General features: G+C 39.0%; 2 protein-coding genes across 2 annotated transcripts; one reads left to right on the forward strand and one right to left on the reverse strand.

Annotated features, from left to right (window-relative positions):
- Positions 1–93: 93 nt before the first annotated feature.
- Positions 94–9,175, forward strand: mre11a (MRE11 homolog A, double strand break repair nuclease). Its single transcript, XM_063494198.1, has 19 exons — positions 94–156; positions 612–675; positions 767–899; positions 995–1,155; positions 2,187–2,274; positions 3,891–4,032; positions 4,151–4,265; positions 5,056–5,241; positions 5,333–5,585; positions 5,663–5,789; positions 6,015–6,115; positions 6,206–6,376; positions 6,457–6,516; positions 6,586–6,757; positions 7,965–8,051; positions 8,189–8,250; positions 8,354–8,415; positions 8,511–8,607; positions 8,812–9,175. The coding sequence occupies exons 2-19, from the start codon at positions 656–658 to the stop codon at positions 8,842–8,844; spliced, it is 2,070 nt and encodes a 689-aa protein (XP_063350268.1). The 5' UTR covers positions 94–156; positions 612–655; the 3' UTR covers positions 8,845–9,175.
- Positions 9,176–10,763: 1,588 nt separating this feature from the next.
- On the reverse strand, positions 10,764–15,258 carry tmprss4a (transmembrane serine protease 4a). The gene is made up of 13 exons (XM_063492482.2): positions 15,232–15,258; positions 15,089–15,143; positions 14,665–14,805; positions 14,403–14,555; positions 14,193–14,319; positions 13,968–14,087; positions 13,354–13,397; positions 12,896–13,058; positions 12,600–12,766; positions 12,288–12,383; positions 12,033–12,175; positions 11,768–11,917; positions 10,764–10,802 (listed from the first exon to the last, which is right to left on the reverse strand). Exons 1-13 carry the CDS (start codon positions 15,256–15,258, stop codon positions 10,764–10,766), a joined length of 1,425 nt encoding a protein of 474 aa, XP_063348552.2.
- Between the last annotated feature and the right edge of the window lie 3,729 nt (positions 15,259–18,987).

An 18,987-nucleotide genomic window follows, 5' to 3' on the forward strand; every position in this document is an offset into this window, starting at 1 on the left:
TAGTTTCTCCTCAGCGGAGATTCCGCTTTAAAGAATCGAGATGTTTAGGAATGAAACTACAATAACTCTCAGGCACCCTTGAGGGGTGGAGTGAGGGTTTGCAAGAGTTGCCGGGAATTTTATGGCAACTTGGGTAGTTTAGAGACTGTAGAGAAGGTAAGTGGGATGGTCGTGTTATTTTTCCAAACTGTGTCGTTACCTAGGCCGTATGAGCATCTTAACTGTAGGCTACATCGAACAAATTTACGAACACAAGATAGGTTTGTAGTAGTTATACTATTAATACATTTCACCCACCGCTTTCCAACACAAGCAAAAGCTAACCTGCTGTCTTTCCAATAACGTGTTAGTGTTAGCTGTAGCTACCGTCTTACTAACATAATAATAAGTTAGGTCGGCGGTTCATCATGCATAGTGTGTCGTTAGCATGTTTCTGGGACATAGGAACTCTTAAAAAGTGCTAATTTTGATTCTGAACTTTTTACAACTATCCACTTATTTTCATTGTTATTGTTTGTGATTAATTTTCTTACGTTTCTTAATATCTTAGGTTTCCTTAAGATATTTTTAAAATAAATATTAATTGTTTATATTGTTTGTATTTTTTGCAGAAAAGCCTTATTGCTGAGCCCCTGCCAGCTGTAAACACATCATCATGTCTTCAGAGAATACCTCGTATGGTCTTTTAAGTCCTTCCTCTTGAATGTGTTCTTGAATGTAATGTTTATATCCATGTAATATATACACATATGTTTCCATTTTCTAGAGATGATGAGGATACTTTCAAGATCCTGATTGCTACAGATATTCACCTTGGTTACCTTGAGAAGGATGCCATTCGTGGAAATGACACATACAACACACTAAATGAAATCCTGCAATGTGCCAAGCAAAATGAGGTGCATGCTTGTTGTAACTGGACCTGAATGGACCATTACCTCCGCATGTCTCAAGTACCCATTTCTTTCCTTTTTGCCTGTTTCTTTGCTAACAGGTAGATTTCATCCTCCTTGGTGGCGATTTATTCCATGACAACAAACCTTCACGCCAGTGTCTTCACAAGTGCCTCACTATGCTGCGAAAATACTGCATGGGAGACTCGCCTGTACGCTTCGAAATCCTCAGTGACCAGAAAGTCAACTTCAACACAACACAGTCAGTTTCACTTGGTGTCATCTTATAGAGGTTTTGGACGTAATGTCATGTGCAGGTCGCTTAAGAACTGTTCGCCATATTGGACATGATAAGTGGTAGCGATCACATCCAACACACTTAACATACAAATTATCACTACTTTTTTCCCCTCACAATTCCTATATTCTGCTGCATGGTTGGGTGCAGCAATCATCAAGGACAGAAAGAGAATCCTTTTTAATCACTGATTTCAATCAATAATTTCGTGTTTCAGATAGAAGAATACAAAAAAACAGTATCTGTTTCCAACATCATAGGTTTACTTGCTAACTGTGAGTCTGCCCATGATAGATCCACTTCAAAAAAAGTTTTGGGAACAGCAGCACTTATTGATGGGAATTACAGATATCTTCAACAATTCACCTCAGTACCGCTGATATTAATAAGAAATGAGCTATGCTGACTCATTGACGATGTAAGAGATAATGTACAGAGATGTGTCAGTATCATTATAATATAAATACAATAAAAATCAGGGAAATACCTGAGCAATGACTGTGGTCCACTTGATCCAGTGACTACAATTCCAGTCAGTCCAGTAACTGGGTTTTTTTTTTTACCGATCTTGACATCTTAATACTGATAATTATTGAAACTTTTGTACGCCTTCATATCTTGTCCAATATAATTAGTTTTTAAAAAACATAATGATCTAAATCGTGTGGCGTGCAGTCGAGTAGAATGCCATGGTTACACATAACAGCACTAGTAAATTAACATCCTTCTTCAGCCCTTCCTTTCCCAATTTCTCCCCATAACAAGCAAGATGCTTGTCATGAAAGTTTATCACTTTCTCTGAGAGAGTATGTACACTGGTTTCTTTACTCTTTTACTCATCTAAGGAATGGTTAGTAGGTTTTTCACTGTATTTCAGGATTAATACAAGTCCAAAAAACAAGTTAATGTCACGTGGTAAGCGGTCTGCTAAACTTTTATAATCCACTGTTTTATTTGTTATGTATAAATGTTATGTGTGTGTTGATGTTTTGTAGGTTCCCCTGGGTTAATTATCAGGATGAAAACCTGAACATCTCTATTCCTGTGTTCAGCATTCATGGGAACCATGATGACCCAACTGGAGTGAGTTGCTTTTAGTAACAAAGGAAGTTATTAATTCAGATACAACACCCATTGGGTGTATCCCAATTCAGGGTCTGCAGCCTTAAAGTACGCAGCCTTAACGGTCCACAAGGGCCGCATACTCAAAGACCACTAAGGCCGGAAGTGCGAGGCTTGTGAAATGGGCGGTCTAGCCTCCGTCGCGCTGCCCAGGTTGCCTAGCAACCATGACACTAACAGCTGGAAACGTTTCATACAGCATTATTTGACAGAAATGAAGGAGAAAATCTTTTGTTCATTTGTTTGTTTGTTTCTACACGAGCTTTGATTTGATAAGTATCTGAGGCTGAGACCACGGGACTGTGAAATCATGATTATTGGGCTTCATTTCTGTACTGAACAGTCATTTTAAGATTAGCTAGTAAATAACAATTAGCTAATGTTGTTCATGAGACTAAAGTCATCTCACTTTGGTAATGTAAATATAATATGGCCAATATTAAAGTTATCATTTCAATCATTATTAGTTATTACAGCAGTGAATGAACTCTGTTTCAAATACTGAGCTTCAGTAAAGATTCAAGCTGCATTTATTTATATTTCCTTTCACCTTAAATCTTCACTCAAAGACAGGTTCCTTTGACACTGTATATATAACTGTGTTATATGTAAGAGACAAATATTGTTCTTTTAATATGTTGACATTACTAAATTTGTCTCAGTGCTTACTTTAAATATCCATAAAATCATCACATTCTCTGTAAGATTAAGGTCAACTATTGAACGGCGTATATTTTAAAGTAAAGGCTTTAAAACCAAGTTAGTACAAACATCGCTAATGTCACATAACTTTCCCGACATGTGGCCAACAGTAATGTTTTAATGTTCTTCGTTATTAAACATTTGCACATAAATAAGTGACATAATATTCAGTACTTACTTTTAAAGGTTTACTCTTCGGGCACCCCTCTTCCGCCGTTTTTTTTCGGCAAAATTATCCACACCCACCGCCGCGCTATGCATTCTGGGATATGTTGGGCCACGAAGTCTACACTGCCACATCCTTAAAATTCAGGGAAATGAAGGACGCATTTGAGGGCCGCATTTCGAGCAGCCTTTGAATCGGGACAGCCTTCGTCGCGTCGCTGTGACGTAATCGGCCTTAAAATGCGGCCTTTAAGGCTGCAGACCCTGAATTGGGATACAGCCATAGTCAGGGTTCCTTTGACCCAGTGTTTTCAGTTCTGGACCTTTTGTCATTGTTTGTTTTCACATGTGTGTTTCCTGTTTTATTGTGTTAGTCTTCTGTCTGTGTGCATTCTGTTGAGTTCTACTTCCTCTTTGTCATTAATCAGATTTAGTTCAGCTGTTCTCACCTGTTTACACTCATCATCGTTATCCAGTGTATTTAAGCCCTCAGTTTCCCTCAGTTCTTTGTCTTGTTGTCATCAACTCATCATGTGTTTTTACAGTCTAGTTCAGTAGTTAAGTTCAACCTTTCATGTTCAGTTCACCGTTTCGTTGTAATAAATCTGTGAGTCCTGCAGTTGGGTCCTCTCTTTCCATTCCCACACACCTGACCATGACACCTATGCACTAATATCCAAGTATGTGGATTTCTGTATGTTTTCTCCAAGGCTGAAGGCTTGTGTGCATTGGATTTGCTGAGTGCTTCCGGACTTGTCAATCATTTTGGCCACTCCCACTCTGTGGAGAAGATAGAGATCAGTCCCATTTTAATGCAGAAAGGCATCACCAAGCTTGCCTTATATGGTCTTGGTAGGTTCATGTTTCCAGATGGATCAGTAGTGTCCATTCCTAAAATAATCTTGTTGTTTCACTAAGATTTGTCAATCAATCAACGATTGATTTTAATTTTGTATTAATGTGTCTGAAGGTTCTATCCCAGATGAGCGCCTGTACAGGATGTTTGTCAACAAACAGGTATCCATGCTTCGCCCGAAAGAAGACCAAGATGGCTGGTTTAACCTCTTCACCATCCATCAGAACAGGTAACTACATCATTTAAAAGAATTTGAGATGCAGCTGTGTCAAACTATGGAGTGCTGAAAGTGTCAAACAGTATTAAATAAATACATAAATAAATACTTCATCATGTAATCAGTTAAACAGGTCATTAAAGTAAACAGTGTTACTGGCGATTTAATTTGAAATGTATTCTGGGATACCTGGATACTCCAAATCCACATAGCCACCTATTGACATTGACACTGCATCAATCCATAATCCATAATCTGGGATTGGGCCATCTTGATTTGCTGTGCAGGGTAACCAAGCAGATGTGTGGGTCTGTTGACGAGTTGTTGTGATAGTTTAAATGACTTCATGATCCAGGAACCATGAAATAAAAATAAATAAATAGTGAAATAGTAAAACATGTTTTTAACTAATTAATTTAAGTAATTATTATTTTTTAATTTATTTATTAATTTGTTGAATTTATTTCCTATCTTAGTTAATTAGTCATACAATTAAATAATGATGTCTTATCATGAATTATTAATATGTGTTATAATTAATTAATTCAATAATTAAATAAGTACACAATGGTGCATTCATTTATTTCATTTACTAAACAAGTCTATCTCTAAGTGTTCCTCAGTAAAAATACAGGGTGTTGTGTATATGAGAGGGAAGTTGTGACATGAAAAAAATCTTGTATTAGTATAACTTGTTCATAAATAAGCACATGTTAATTAATTTAATAATATCTTTTTACTGCAGCACCTAGCTATTTACATAAAAAAACAACAACTTTTTCTGTGTTTGTATTTTGTCAAGGAGTAAACATGGTCCCACAAACTACATTCCTGAGCAGTTCCTGGATGATTTCCTTGACCTGGTGGTGTGGGGTCATGAACATGAGTGTTTGATTAAACCCACCCTAAATGAACAGCAGCTCTTCTATGTGTCACAGCCTGGAAGCTCTGTAGCTACATCCCTTTCTCCTGGAGAAGCCACCAAGAAGTATGAATGCACACACGTTAAATGAATCACATTCTGCATGTATTTTAATGTCAGTTCTCAAAACACGGTTTGTCTGTTTATTTGTATCTAGGAAAATTGGTCTGTTGAGGGTGAAAGGTCGTAAAATGAAATTGCAAGAGATCCCCCTGAAGACTGTGCGTCAGTTCTTCATTGAGGATGTGGTGCTGGCTGATCATCAGGACTGCTTTACACCAGATACACCTCATGTAACAAAGAAGGTGGAGGACTATTGTTTTGCAAAGGTCACAGAGATGCTGGACGAAGCAGAAAGGGAAAGACTTGGATGTCCGCTTACCCCTGAGAAACCTCTTGTTCGCCTTAGAGTAAGATGGACACACTGTGTGCATACATCCTAATGTTGCTGCTTAATTTAAATCTAAATATGAAATTCTCTTTGCAGGTGGACTACAGTGGAGGTTTTGAGGCATTCAATACCTCACGGTTCAGCCAGAAGTTTGTGGATCGTGTGGCCAACCCGAAAGACATAATTCACTTTGTCAGACGACGTGAACAGAAGGAAATCAGAGGTTTGGCTGCTGCTGTGAATCGCTACACCATTAACTCAGCACTGAATAAATCCCATGATGTGGTGTAACATGCTTTTATTGTGTGTTCGTACAGATGGGTTCTGAATCCTAAATGTAGAAAAGTATACTATTTGAAATGTTTTGTCACTGACCTATTTATGTAACTTTGCTTCAGAGAGCAAACTGACCATTCAGCCCTCTGATTTAATTAATTTTGCTTTTTAGATGAGAGCAGTATTGACTATGGGAAGCTGTTCAAACCTACTGCTGTCGAAGGGTTGAGAGTGGAGGACCTTGTCAAGCAGTACTTTGAGGCAGCAGAGCAGGTGTGCTCATCTTAAAACCGGCATGTTTAGTGTATGAAATCTCTTGTTTTCATCTGGCATTTAATCTTTGTATTCTTTCTGTATGTCTAGAAGGTACAGCTGTCCCTGCTGACCGAGCAAGGCATGGGTAAGGCCATTCAGGAGTTTGTTGACAAAGATGAAAAGGAAGCCATCGAGGAGCTTATCACTTACCAGTTGCAGAAGACACAGCTCCATCTTCAGTCTAGAGGAGTAACCACAGAACAGGATATAGATGCAGAGGTAAAAGAACGTGGCATGTAGTGGAAGTGGAGTAATTATTGTGGTTATATTATATATTTTTCATGTTTTTATATTTTCAGGTTCGACTATTCAGAGATTCCAAAAAGAACACAGCTGAGGAGGCGAAAGACATCCAAGAAGTAAGTAATGAATTCACTGAAGCCTGAAATTCATTTCTATGTTTGGTTAATTGTCTCTTTCTTTCTCAGGCTATGAACAGAGCCAAGGCTCACCGGTTGGAGCGTGGTGATGGTGACTTCGCAGATCAGGATGTTTCAGATGTTACTATGGACTCTGACGAAGGCTCAGTTCCAGTTGCTGCACCTACACGAGGCAGAGGGCGAGGAAGCAGAGGCCGTGGTGGCCGAGGGAGGGGCAGAGGTGAGAGCGATAAAGAGAAGCAGTAAAGGTGTATTTAAAAGTCTTGATATGCAACAGTGCAGTGACTAAGTACAAGTTCCCATAAATGTGTGGCACTTGTAGGTTGACTTGCTTTCACTCTTATGTCCAGTTCATCCCAAACCAGCTCGATGGGGTTTAAGTCTGGAGACTGTGCCGGCTACCCCATGTTTTCACGCTTACCATCTTGTACATTTTTCGTGAGGTAGTTCTGGCATAGCTTGGACTTATGTTTTGATGTTGATGCCACACACTGTGGAATCATCCTTTCGCCTACTGACGGCGTTCAAAGACCCTGAATGATGAACCGAAGATTTCAAATTTTGATTCATTAGTCCATAATACCTTCTTCCAGTCCTCAGTAGTCCAATGACAGTGTTTCATAGCCCAGGCAAGCCTCTTTGTCTTATTCTGACGTCTTAGCAGTGGCTTTCTTGCTGCAACTCGTCCTGTCAAACCTGCAGCTCAGTCTTCTCTTCACAGTTGAAACTGAGACTTGTTTACTACGACCACTATTAAGCTGTGCTTGAAGCTTTTGTACTGTGAGCCGCCTATCACGCAAGCTGTTAACTCTCAGAAACTTGTCCTCTGATTCAGTTGTGGCTTTGGGTCTGCCAGAGCTCTTCCTGTCAGAGTTTGCCCCAATTTCTGAGTAGCTTTTGATGGTGAAAGAAACTATAACGACTCCTTGACTTTCTTTGCAATTTCTTTGTAGGAAGGACCTACATTTTTAAGTGTTATGATGCTCTGTCTCTCTTCCATTGTTAATTGCCTTTTTCTCACCATTTGTGTAGCAACACACTAGTTTCTGCAATACAGTACTGTTCAGCTGATGCTCACAAGGGTATGGTACCACAGGGTGTTCCAACACTGCTTTATACAGACAAAGGAGTTTGTAAGTAATCTAGAAAATTTGAAACACCTGTAGGAATTGTAGCACCAGCTTTCAAGGCTTGATCGACTTCCATTGCTGCAGAACAATTTTAAATTGTTAACCCATTTTGTGTTCCCTGAAAAAGGAGTGTTTTGTATAATTCTGAAATGTACATTGATGACAACATGATGTCATGATGGGATGACATTTCGCATAAATGTCAACAAGGCTAATGTGATAGTACAGAAAAAGCAACGTATATAATATCAATCCATGATTTCAATGACTTGTTCCATTATTTTTCGGGCTGTTCAGGTGCGACTGCCTCTGAACCAAAGCCAGCTGGTCGGGGTCGGTCCCAGAAGTCCTCAACAACATCCCAAAGCAGGAGCATTTTGCAGGGTAGGGGAATGTAAACTTCTGTTAGTGTGACTGTCTGTATGTAAACATCTTGCAATTGTCTATCCACAAAGAGAACCACAGAAAATTCACAGAAATCTGTCCCCCGTCCACTGTATGTTTCCTCCCTCGCTCTTCAGCATTTCAGGCATCCTCTCAAAAGCCTTCTCGGACTAGAGCCACCAAATCTTACGCAGATGAAGTGAGTTAATGATAAACGATAACACTCATAAACTCACACACCTCTATTTTTAAGTGAAGCATATGGTCAACTAACCTTTAATCTCATATTTATCCATCTTTAGGTGATCATTGATGACTCAGATGAAGATATACCCGTAACAAAAGCTGCTCGACCCCCTCCAAAGTATGTTTGTTTAAACCTAGACTGTAGAAGTGTTATATAGTGTTGTATTTTAGAGCAATGGCTTTTCTTAAAATCTTTGTTCTTTTCTACACCAGACCGTCATCCTCATCATCATCGTCCTTCTCTAAATACGGCTCTCAGAGCCAGAGCCAGTCAAGAGGAGTTGCGTTTGAGGACAGCGATGATGATGAGGTAAAACAAGAAGGCAAATTCATGTATAGGATGTGTCGTGTAAAGTGGGATTAACATTAAATCATATAATTTTAGGTGCAATAAAAATGCATCTGAATTCATGACATCACACATATATTTATCCAACATTGTTACATCTTTTAGTTTTCTCTGACTCGTGCTTTAATCCTTTTTTCTTCATCTCTCTCTTTTTTTTTGATACAGGATGATCCATTCAAAGCCCCGACCAGAAGATAACCATAAGTGCATCATAATTTTTCCAAAGTTGCAAGTTAGCTGCTCCGGTATTATTCTGAATGATTTCAAGGTCCATACGCATTCAATTTTCTCATCACTCATTCTTAATGTTAACATTTTCATATCAGTCTGTTTTCTGGTGAAAGGTTAGATTGAAGGGTACATATGGGCAAGGTGGAGGTTTTGTCCTGGGTTTCCACAGTAAGACTGTGCCTCTCAGTTGGTGGTGGACTGCATCTGTACATCAACAGTAACCACTAGTGGGGTTTATCTCTGGCTTTTGTAGTACTTTTGTAGTTCTTGGAAAATAAATGTTGCTTTTGATATGTAATCAAGTGTTTTATTTTTGCAATATAACTCAAAGTCACACATACACTTACTGGACCCTTTATTAGGTCCTCCTAACTAGTACAAGGTCGATAATCACTTTTGCCTTACTTCTTCGTGACATAGATTCAAAAAGGATACTGGAAACATTTCTCAGAGACTTTGCTCCATATTGACATGATAGCGTCAGACAGTTGCTGCAGATTTATCAGCTAGATATCCATGACAAGTCTCTTAATTCCATTCCAACCCAGAGTTGTTCTATTGTATTGAGATCTGGTCACTGTGGAGGGCATTTGAGTACAGTGAACACATTCTCATGTTTAAGAAACAGTTTGAGCTTTGGGGCATGGAGTCTTACCTTGTTGGAAACAGCCATCAGAAGATGGGTGTACTATAATCATAAAGTATAACAAGAAACTATTTTTGACACCTTTACACCAGCAGCAACGGCTCGAACCATTGCTACAAGGCAGGAAGGCTGACCCAACCATCTAAATTCTGCAGGAGACATTGGGTCTCCTTAGACTCCTCTGCAGCTGTAGCTCATTTGCTTCAAGGTTTGAGTGTTGTGCATTTAGAGTTGCTCTTCTGCATTTCTTGGTTGTAACAAGTGTTTATATAAGTTACTGTTGCCTTTCTATCAGCTTGACACAATCTAGCCATATTCTACGAATTCTGAATAACACCATTTTAGAGGTCAGGTATTAACCCTTTAAACCCTAACCTAATTTACCCTTTAAAGCAGGGGTAGGCCTGGAGTTGCGCACCCCTGCTTTAAAGACGGGTTAGGGTTTAAAGGGTTAACGGAGTGAAAGCCCTGTACTTTGTTGACCACAAGGGGGCAGTATTTCTTTAATCTTCAATCATGCTGAACAAATGATTGTTTCTCCTGGCAAGGTGGGCTATCATCTGATTGTGCAAAAAGTTTGAATTAAAAGTTTGATCTAATATTTCATAATCTTTTGTTATTAATGTAAATAATGATAAAAAAATATTTCTTCTTCACTTTAATTTAAGGTCTGTGGGTGTTTCTTTGAGGCTGGGATGACACTGAAACATTTAACGACACAATTAAGAATAGAACAATCGTCCCAGTTATCAAGTTAACATTGTTTTTATTGTCTTTGCAAACGACTCAGATATATTAAACAACAACAACAAGAACAACAAAATGGAAAATATTCACAAATATTAATCCCCATGGCACTCATACTCATGTCCAACTCTATTTAATATATGATATAATAAAGTACATTTTTTAGTAAAGAAACAGTTTTTAAACAAATTCAGGTTGATTTCCTGTTCGAATGAGTTTTGGTTGAGTGCAAAAATTAACCAACTGCAATAAATTTGACAAAAACAAATTCTGCAGTATTTTTGGGAGAAATTCCCTTGCAGTGAAGGAAATAACTTGGTGAACACTAGTTGGAATATTCTGGCTATAGTGAGAGTATGAGTTGCTTACTCATGATGGAGCCAATATGCAGTGTGATCTATGAATGTTTGTATTAAATCTATGTGTAGACTCGTGACCTAAATCCTCTGCGCATAAAGTGAGGTCCTTTAATTCTCACTTTCCACTTAAAGTGCTAAATCATCTTGAGGTCAGAAGTATCACACCTGCAGTCCTGCAAAAAAAAAAAAAAACAAAAACAAAAGAAAGTGCCTTTGCCCTTTAATAGAGTGATCATCTAAAATAGCACAATAAATGCAAAACTCAGACCTTTTGTCACTTTTAAAATATTACCAATACCTGATAATAAGGTCTGTTACCTTTCTCTGTAGCAGTTGAACATATTAACCCTAACCACATATTCCTAACCAAAAGTCAAGGCACACAGTAAACAAGTACATTATATCTGAGGCTTGCCAGACAAACTCCAAAAATAAAAGACACTAAAAAAAACTTCACAGGACAGTGTTTGCAGCAATTAGTGTCAATATAGCTAAAATAAACTTTGATGGTTCTTCTCTAAGAAAAACAAAACAACAACACAAGTCAATTGGGTCTGACAAAGACACAAACACAAAAAATGCTTTAAAAACAAAAACATGTATAACATTCTGCTATAAAGCTCCCAAACATACCAGTTCACACAGCTACAGGCATAAATAGAATTGTCCCCTGAGATAACGAATATGAAATGGCACAAGCAGTACCTGATGTGTGTGTTTGATGAAGTGTGTGTGCGCGCGCACTTTGTTTATGCATATGGCTGTGTTTCTGTTTCCATTTTGCTGTTGACATCCTCAACTCCCCCTCTCTCTGCAACCTTCTCTCACCTTTTGGCAACCAAAATGGAAAAAAAAAACCAAAAAACCAAAACAAAACCAGATTTGTTTAAGTTTCACAGTCTATCAGAGGTAGACCGCACTGGATTCTCGTGGTGGTACTTTGTCACAGTGGATGACATCATGGGTTTTTCTGTAGAGATGAAATAGAAATCATCTTGAGGATTGTATATATTAAATTACAATATTATGTTTTTAATATTTTTGAGGCAAATTCTTAGCCAGTGAAGTGACAAACATTATGTTGTGATGTGACTTCCTTTCAACATTCATGGTGCTATTATTAATCCATATGCAGTACCTCAATGACTGTTTGGATCCAGTTGAGCATCACTTCCACGTTTGAGTAAACACCTGGCTTTCCCTTCCGGGCACAGCCCTCACCCCAGCTCACCACGCCTACCAGATTCCAGGAGTCACTGATGTGCACCAAAGGGCCTCCACTGTCCCCCTGACATTTAAAATACATTTTAAAAATGAAGTTTGTTCACCAAAAATAACTATAATACCCAGAATACAAAGTCTAATGTAACACCTTTAATGAACTCAAATTAGAAAATAATTACCTGGCAGGCATCAACCTTCCCTTCTGGGAAGCCAGCACAGAGCATCCTATTTGTTATGGCGCTACCATAGACTGTGGGGCTGGAACATACTGACTGAGCAATCAGAGGGATATTGGCCTCCTGCAGTATGTCAGCAACTGCACCTGAAGGCAGAACACAAGCACACAATGTTTGCAACCTCATAGACAGGCAAAAGTATCTTTTCTGTTTGCATTATTAGTTGATAAAGAATAGGTTACATGTAGGATTTCTCACCATTTTCCCGTTGGTATCCCCACCCTGTCACAGTCATGTAGGTTCCAGCTGTAATGATATAGTCTTTAGGAGGCAGACAAACTGGTCTTCTGACATCTGGAAGAAAAACATTAAATAAAGTGGAAATTGTTATTTGTTTTATGTAACTTTGAGAGTTTGAAAATACATATAAAGATATAAGCTAATTACACAGACTGAATATAAGTTACTATGTAGTGAGAAGCTTGGTATTTGACGCATAGCCACTAGAGGGCAACAGAGAGGTGGTTGAGCCTACTGAATACAAACATACTGAATACAATTTAAACTAACCTGACACTGTGATCGGCCTAGTGAGTCTCATCAGTGCTATGTCATAGTCATTTGTTTCTGCATTGTAGTCTGCATTCACTATAACTCTGTCCACAGAGGAGCCTCCCAGTGCGATTATGCTTGTCTGGCCTGACACCACTGCCCATTGCCTCAACTCCTTATTACTTCTGCAAAAAAAAAAAAAAAGAAGAAAAAAAAAAGAGAGAGAGAAAGCAAGAAGGAAGCGGGATCATGAGGCTAATGAATAAGACAAAGCAAATTTAGTGGAAATGATATACTATGGTAACTATACTGACCCAGTGAAGCAGTGGGCAGCAGTGACTACCCAGCGCGGTGACACCAGTGAGCCTCCACATGTATGTTGGCCAGACCGCTGCAGGCTGACCTGCCATGGCCAGTGGTCAATGGATGTATCAGTGCCCCCAACGATGCGATCCTCAGGGCCCACATTTCCACAGTCTGATAAGATATAATATTGTTATTTGCAAGGACCCATGGTTCATTTCAAACTGCTTTTTATATTATGTCTGTTTATTTGCTTTCGTCCAAAACCTCTCTGAGCAGTTAGGAATGAAGGAAGCTACTTTGTTATATGTTGCTAGGAAAGAGTTCTGCTGTTTCCTGGAGACATGTATGGGCCTGTTAGTGTGAAACTCTAGTCTTCCACCTACAAAGCCAAGAACTTCACTCTACCTTGTTAGGTGTTGTAAACAATATTAGTGACAGGTGCTGCCTTTGTAAAAATAAAACTCACCTGAACAGGATAAAGATACCACAGATCCAGACTGGCATACACTGCTGTTGAAGAGATGTAAGAGGAGTTGGGCAGATGTCAGACATTATTCATATGATCACAAAACAGCCTCACAATTAGTCAAATACAGAAAACACACATCCAATTGCTAACTTGTCTTCATGAAGAATTTCGTTTGCATTTCTGCTGGGGTTTTATACAAAGTAAAATCTTTGTTTTGTTCACTTTCGTAAAGGATAAGATAGAAGGAACAAAAACTGGGGGACTTTTTGTCTTTCAGGAATAGAAACTAAAGACTCATTTGAAGGGGCTGCATATGAAAAGGGAAAAAAAAAGTGAAATCTAAAAGAGAAAAGGAGAGAAGAAGTGAAGATTTTCCTAACAAACACGGATACCAATAGGGATACCAAGCATGGGAAGTGTATATTGACATCCTGTTTTAGCTAAATGCAGAAGCAACTCGCAAGGAGCCGGTGCTTCTTTGTAAGAATACATGTAGCAGAAAGTGACTCACAGAAAGTTCCCTTATTAGCATTTCTATTTTGTCTAGTTTATGTCGCAATGGCAAAACATGAAGTCATGATTTGGCTCCCATATGATGACATCTTCCTTACCGGTCAGCAGTGGCTTGTTGTATAGGTGTGTTTGAGGTCCCTGGCCTGACAGCTGTAAATGGTCCAGTTTTCATCGATGACGTTAAGGAGCTTACTAAGATGTTTTTGCTAGTAGGCTTCCTGTGGAAGCAAGAAGTGTGTGTGGGGGGGAGCAGATCACATAACATAGATGTTAAATTTGCAAGGTATTCCTCAAATATAAACACCTTGTGATCATAAACTCACAGTGTGTATCCCAGTTGTGTACATGCTGTCTGTGTGTGCGCTTGGGTCCAGTCGTCATAACAAACAGTCCGCCAACCTGAGTCTGGACTGTAAACTTGCAAGACCTGATCATTCGACTGGAGTCGCACTGGAGAGCGGAATGAGGAGAAGGCATTTTTCAGTTTTTCGTTTATTTATGATGACAAAGAAAGAGTGGGGAGTGCGCTCTACCTGGAAATGTAGTGTTTACTTTAAAGGTCGTCATGCAGGTAATTTCATCTTCTGCTCCTGCACAGTCAATGTGCCCATCGCAGGTTTTGTCTAATGGGATGAATTTCACCGACCGTGTGCAAAAGAAGTATTTGCTTTCAATCAAGTTTTTAACTAAAAAGAAAAGAGAGGGACAGGAATCACAAGGGTGTGGCCAGTTGTACATATTGCAGTGTGTAAAGTGTGTTTTGAGGAAGTACATTTTTCAGGAATTGTAACTCACTGAAGTATGCTGCAATGGCCAGTATGCCCAGTATCAACAGAACTGTCAGTGTAGTGATCAACACTTTCTTGATCTTCGCTCTCTTCTCTTTTGGGGTGTTTGGAGCCGTCATGGGCCTTCTGTGGCGTCCTGGCCGAGGAACTGCAGAAAGAAGAATAATTTGAAGTGAGATAACAGAATGTAAAAAGAAACGTAAGGACGCAATCAACAGGAAACTGCGATAGCAGAATAGAAACCGCAGAACAGAGACCAAAAGGGTAGAGAAATTTGTCAAGATGGAAAAAAAGAAGTGTGCACATGCAAATTCTAATTACTGCCTGGCCTGGCTGTTTCCAAGTATTTATCATAATATGCATAAAAACATTATTCCAGTGCAGCATAAATACATATATTGATCCCAAACCAACACAAACTTATAGCTTACCTGGATTCTTGGGATTTAATGGCCTTGAGGTTTCCTCAGGGAGCTGACCAGCTGTCTGAGAACAGAAGAGACAAAAGCAAAGGTGAGGACTGGGGTGTAATCTGCACTGCATCACATCAGGTGCCTGTGTCTCTAGGTTATACCTCCTTCAACTCCCTGAGCATGGACATGCTTTATTTACCATGCGACCATGCAAATGTCAGTGTAAGTAGCTGAGCTTGCACAAACTCTTTCAGCAGAGCTTTTTTGTGTTTAGTTCCAGATAAGTGTTTAAATATGTGTAAAAATAGCTCTCTTAAACTTAAGTTTCCTGCAGTGCCTTGCTCTTCTCCATTGTGTCTTGTCTTCGTCTGAGTTGGGATGTTTGTGTGTGAAACACTAGACCCAATTTCCTAGTCTACTTGTGACTGATCACACCTGCCCTTCATCTGCCCATCTAGACAGCTGTGAATAAAAGGTGGGCCTTCATCTCCTCTCTGTTACATTGTTCAGTCTGCTAACATGATGGTATCAGTAGTCATTAGGCCACCGGACTAATTAGCTGTGATTACCTTTTGTTGCTTTAGCTAGGGTCGGTTTTTTTTTGGGATTAACATCATTCCTGTAATTCAGCACGATCTGCCATTTTGTCAGTATGTTTCAATTAATCAGGAGTGCTAAAGCCATTCAGCCTCTAACCCATTTCCTCTTTCAGCCCTCACCCAGCCAACCACAGTAGGCCTGCCCCACCTGTTTTCACAGCTTTTTCAAGTGCTGCCATTTCAGCTCGCTTAGCCCTTCTGCCAGTAACCAACATCTCCTCCCTGCATACTCATGGTTTTACCATTTCTTCAATTCTCTAAGTATTAACAGTAAACCGGTGGATCTGTCTTTTATGGGTCTGCATTTGTAGATTGGTGCATAAAATACAATCTATGTCTAGTGGAGGATCACAGAAAAAGACCAGTTATGGAAACATGGCAGAGAATGTGTTGTTCACATTAAAACTATGTGTCTTTTTGGAAAAATCACCCAAGCACAAAATACACCAACAGTACAAAGTGTCCCGTGTAGTGAGGAGTAGTATGACAGGCTGTACTGGGGACCAGTGAACTTTCTGTTTAACTGGAGCTGATACTGTGGAAACAGTATAAACTGATAGATCAGGGTGAGTGTCCTTCACATAAAAGGAATCAGGTTAAAGGCCCATATTATGCAAGTCAAACAGCTTGTGTAAGTGCATAGTGTCCATTTCAGTCACGAAATTTCAGTCACGAGTAATGCCTATATTCTTTTTGTTTCATTTTCATACTTTGGCTTTCAGATTAGGAAATGTGTCTAAATGACCTAACTACAGAAGACTTAAGACAGCAGCAGATCCATGATTTCAAATCAGTACACTTACTGATGACTGATGACACCTTGATTTTGTGATTTTTCATAAGGTTGAATTGTGCTTGAAAAAAGCTCTGCAGTGTCTTTTTAAAAATGTTTACCTTACACAGACTTCAGTTAGAAACATGAATGTTTTTTCAGTAAGTTCATTTTACTTTGGTCTCTTTAGTGGAGATCGGTAACACCAAAGGGGTAATAGGAGCAGATGGTCTTTGACTCTGACATAAGTTGTTTTAATAATCCTTTTTTCCTGCTTACCTTTTTACTTAACAACACACAAAGTGGCTGTCTAGCTTACATTAGCCGCAGCATAGCAAGATGTTACTTTAGCTCATACATAACAGTTGTTCAAAGATGACTTTTGGTAATATTATTGGCATGGTTACTGCATATATAGTAACCGGTTATCCATCCCTTATATATCCACTCTGCACCATTGCACCATAAATACGCAAAATGTGTTGTTATGTGTTGTCTATGTCATGTTGATGCCATGTTGTCAGTATTGTCTGTTGTGTACACGGAGAGCAAAGAAATAACCAGAGATCAATTTCTTGTATATGTACACATATTTGCTATATCAAGCTGATTCTGATGGTCAGTAATGATAACTAATATAACTAATGAGGCTGGTTCCAAATGAGCTCTATGGGGTAGTTAGAAGTTTTACATCATACAAACAGCAAACAATCAGGCAACACTGACAATCAGTGTACCTCCAAAAAGTAGAGTGCTACATGTGCTAATTATCAAATGTGTCATGGGAGAGATTTGGGGTTTAGCCAGCGACTGGTTACATTCACATTAAAAAGACATTAAAAAGGTATTTGGTGCTGAGCTTGAGGAGTTTTACAGAGCTTTGTGGTTAAAAACAGATGCTCCAAAGCAATTATTCAACTTGCAGGCGACCTAATATATACATTTTTCTTCTTTCACTCATTCGTTGCGTGTACTACACCAGAAAGTCAGTCACTACTAAGATACGTGTCTCTTGTTCAATTATAACTTAGAGTAGCTTATTTTATTCTCTCATTCACTCAGTCATTTTTTCAGCTCTGAGGTGTCTCTCACATCCATACCATTAAGCTATGATGTGCATATTCATTACATCTAACCAGTCCCTTTCCTGCCTCACTGGCCCTCATTAGCTGTTGTTGACAAGACAAGCTACTTTTAGAAAACAACAAGAACAACTAATCTGTGAAGAAATTCAGGTAACAAATTACTTGAAGAGTCAGGACCTACAGATTTCAGATTCAAGTAATAATTTACTAACTATTAAGTCAGCAGCCAGATAAGAGGAAAATGAAGACCACAGTGGAATAAAGTAGTGAAGAATGATATGCCAACATTGCAGAGGAGGATGCTTGCATCAGGGTGAGATGGAGGTATATGAACAGTCAAAAAAGAAGAAAAAGAGGAGAACTGTGACATGTCGTTTGGCATTTACGGGTTTCATCAGGGCTATAGTCCATAATCTGAGAGTAACAGGGGTGTTTGTCTCTTCCTGAGTTCCTGTTTTTGAAACGTAAATGTTTCAGATCATCAAACAAATTTAAATATTAGACAAAGATAACACAAGTAAACACAAAATGCAGTTTCTAAATGAAAGTGTTTATTACTTAGGGGAAAAAAAAATCAAACCTTCATGGCCCTGTGTAAAAAGGTGATTGCCCCCTAAACCTCAGAACTGGTTGGGCCACCCTTAGCAGAAAAAAACTGCAATCAAGCATTTATGATAGCTGGCATAGAGTGTTTTACAGAGATGTGGAGGAATTTTGGCCCTCTCATCTTTGCAGAATTGTTATAATTCAGCCACATTGGAGGGTGTTTGAGCATGAACCACCTTTTTAAGGTCATACCACAGCGGGACTGGGCCACTCCAAAGTCTTCATGTTGTTTTTATTAAGCCATTCAGAGGTGTACTTGCTGGTGTGTTTTGGATCATTGTCCTGCTGCAGAGCACACTTGGGTTCAACATAAACAAATGGCTGCACATTCTCCTCCACGTCTTGATAGACCAGAAAAATTCATGTTCCTGTGGTTCTTAAAGTTGTACTGGTGGTCTTTTGTGACCTCCTGGATGAGTCATATATGCTTTTTTTTGCAATTTTGGTCAGCCATTCACTCCTGAGAAGCTTCGCTACTGTTCCAAGTTTTCTCAGTTTGTGTATAATGGCTCACACTGTGGTTCACTGGAGTCCCAAAGCCTTAGAAATGGCTTTATAATCCTTTCCAGACTGATACTGTAGATGACAGTAACTTAGATTGTGGCATGATAGCCTGCTTTACTTTGTTGGAAAGGTTCTTTTTAAGTAAGTTCTTGATTCAACAGGTCTGCTAGTAATCAGGCCTGGGTGTGCTTAATGGAACTGAACTCAGATTTCCATGAAATGTAGTTAATTCAAGAAGAGAGAAAATTACTTTTTCCACACAGGACCAGATAGGTTTTGATTATATTTCTCCCTTAATCAAAGACATCATCATTTAAAACATAAATGTTGTATTTAGTCAGGTTTCCTTTG

This window comes from Pelmatolapia mariae, linkage group LG14, assembly GCF_036321145.2.
Source record: "Pelmatolapia mariae isolate MD_Pm_ZW linkage group LG14, Pm_UMD_F_2, whole genome shotgun sequence".
NCBI classification, from domain to species: domain Eukaryota; kingdom Metazoa; phylum Chordata; class Actinopteri; order Cichliformes; family Cichlidae; genus Pelmatolapia; species Pelmatolapia mariae.

Excerpts from the sequence above, each read along its gene's own strand:
- mre11a (XM_063494198.1), top strand. The coding sequence starts at position 656 with ATGTCTTCAGAGAATACCTC. Across the intron at positions 1,156-2,186 it reads GTCAACTTCAACACAACACA|GTTCCCCTGGGTTAATTATC; the intron begins GTCAGTTTCACT and ends GATGTTTTGTAG. Across the intron at positions 2,275-3,890 it reads ACCATGATGACCCAACTGGA|GCTGAAGGCTTGTGTGCATT; the intron begins GTGAGTTGCTTT and ends GTTTTCTCCAAG.
- tmprss4a (XM_063492482.2), bottom strand. The coding sequence starts at position 15,258 with ATGTCCATGCTCAGGGAGTTGAAGGAG. Across the intron at positions 14,556-14,664 it reads GGCCATTGCAGCATACTTCA|TTAAAAACTTGATTGAAAGC; the intron begins GTGAGTTACAAT and ends TTTTCTTTTTAG. Across the intron at positions 14,320-14,402 it reads AGTAAACACTACATTTCCAG|TGCGACTCCAGTCGAATGAT; the intron begins GTAGAGCGCACT and ends TCCGCTCTCCAG.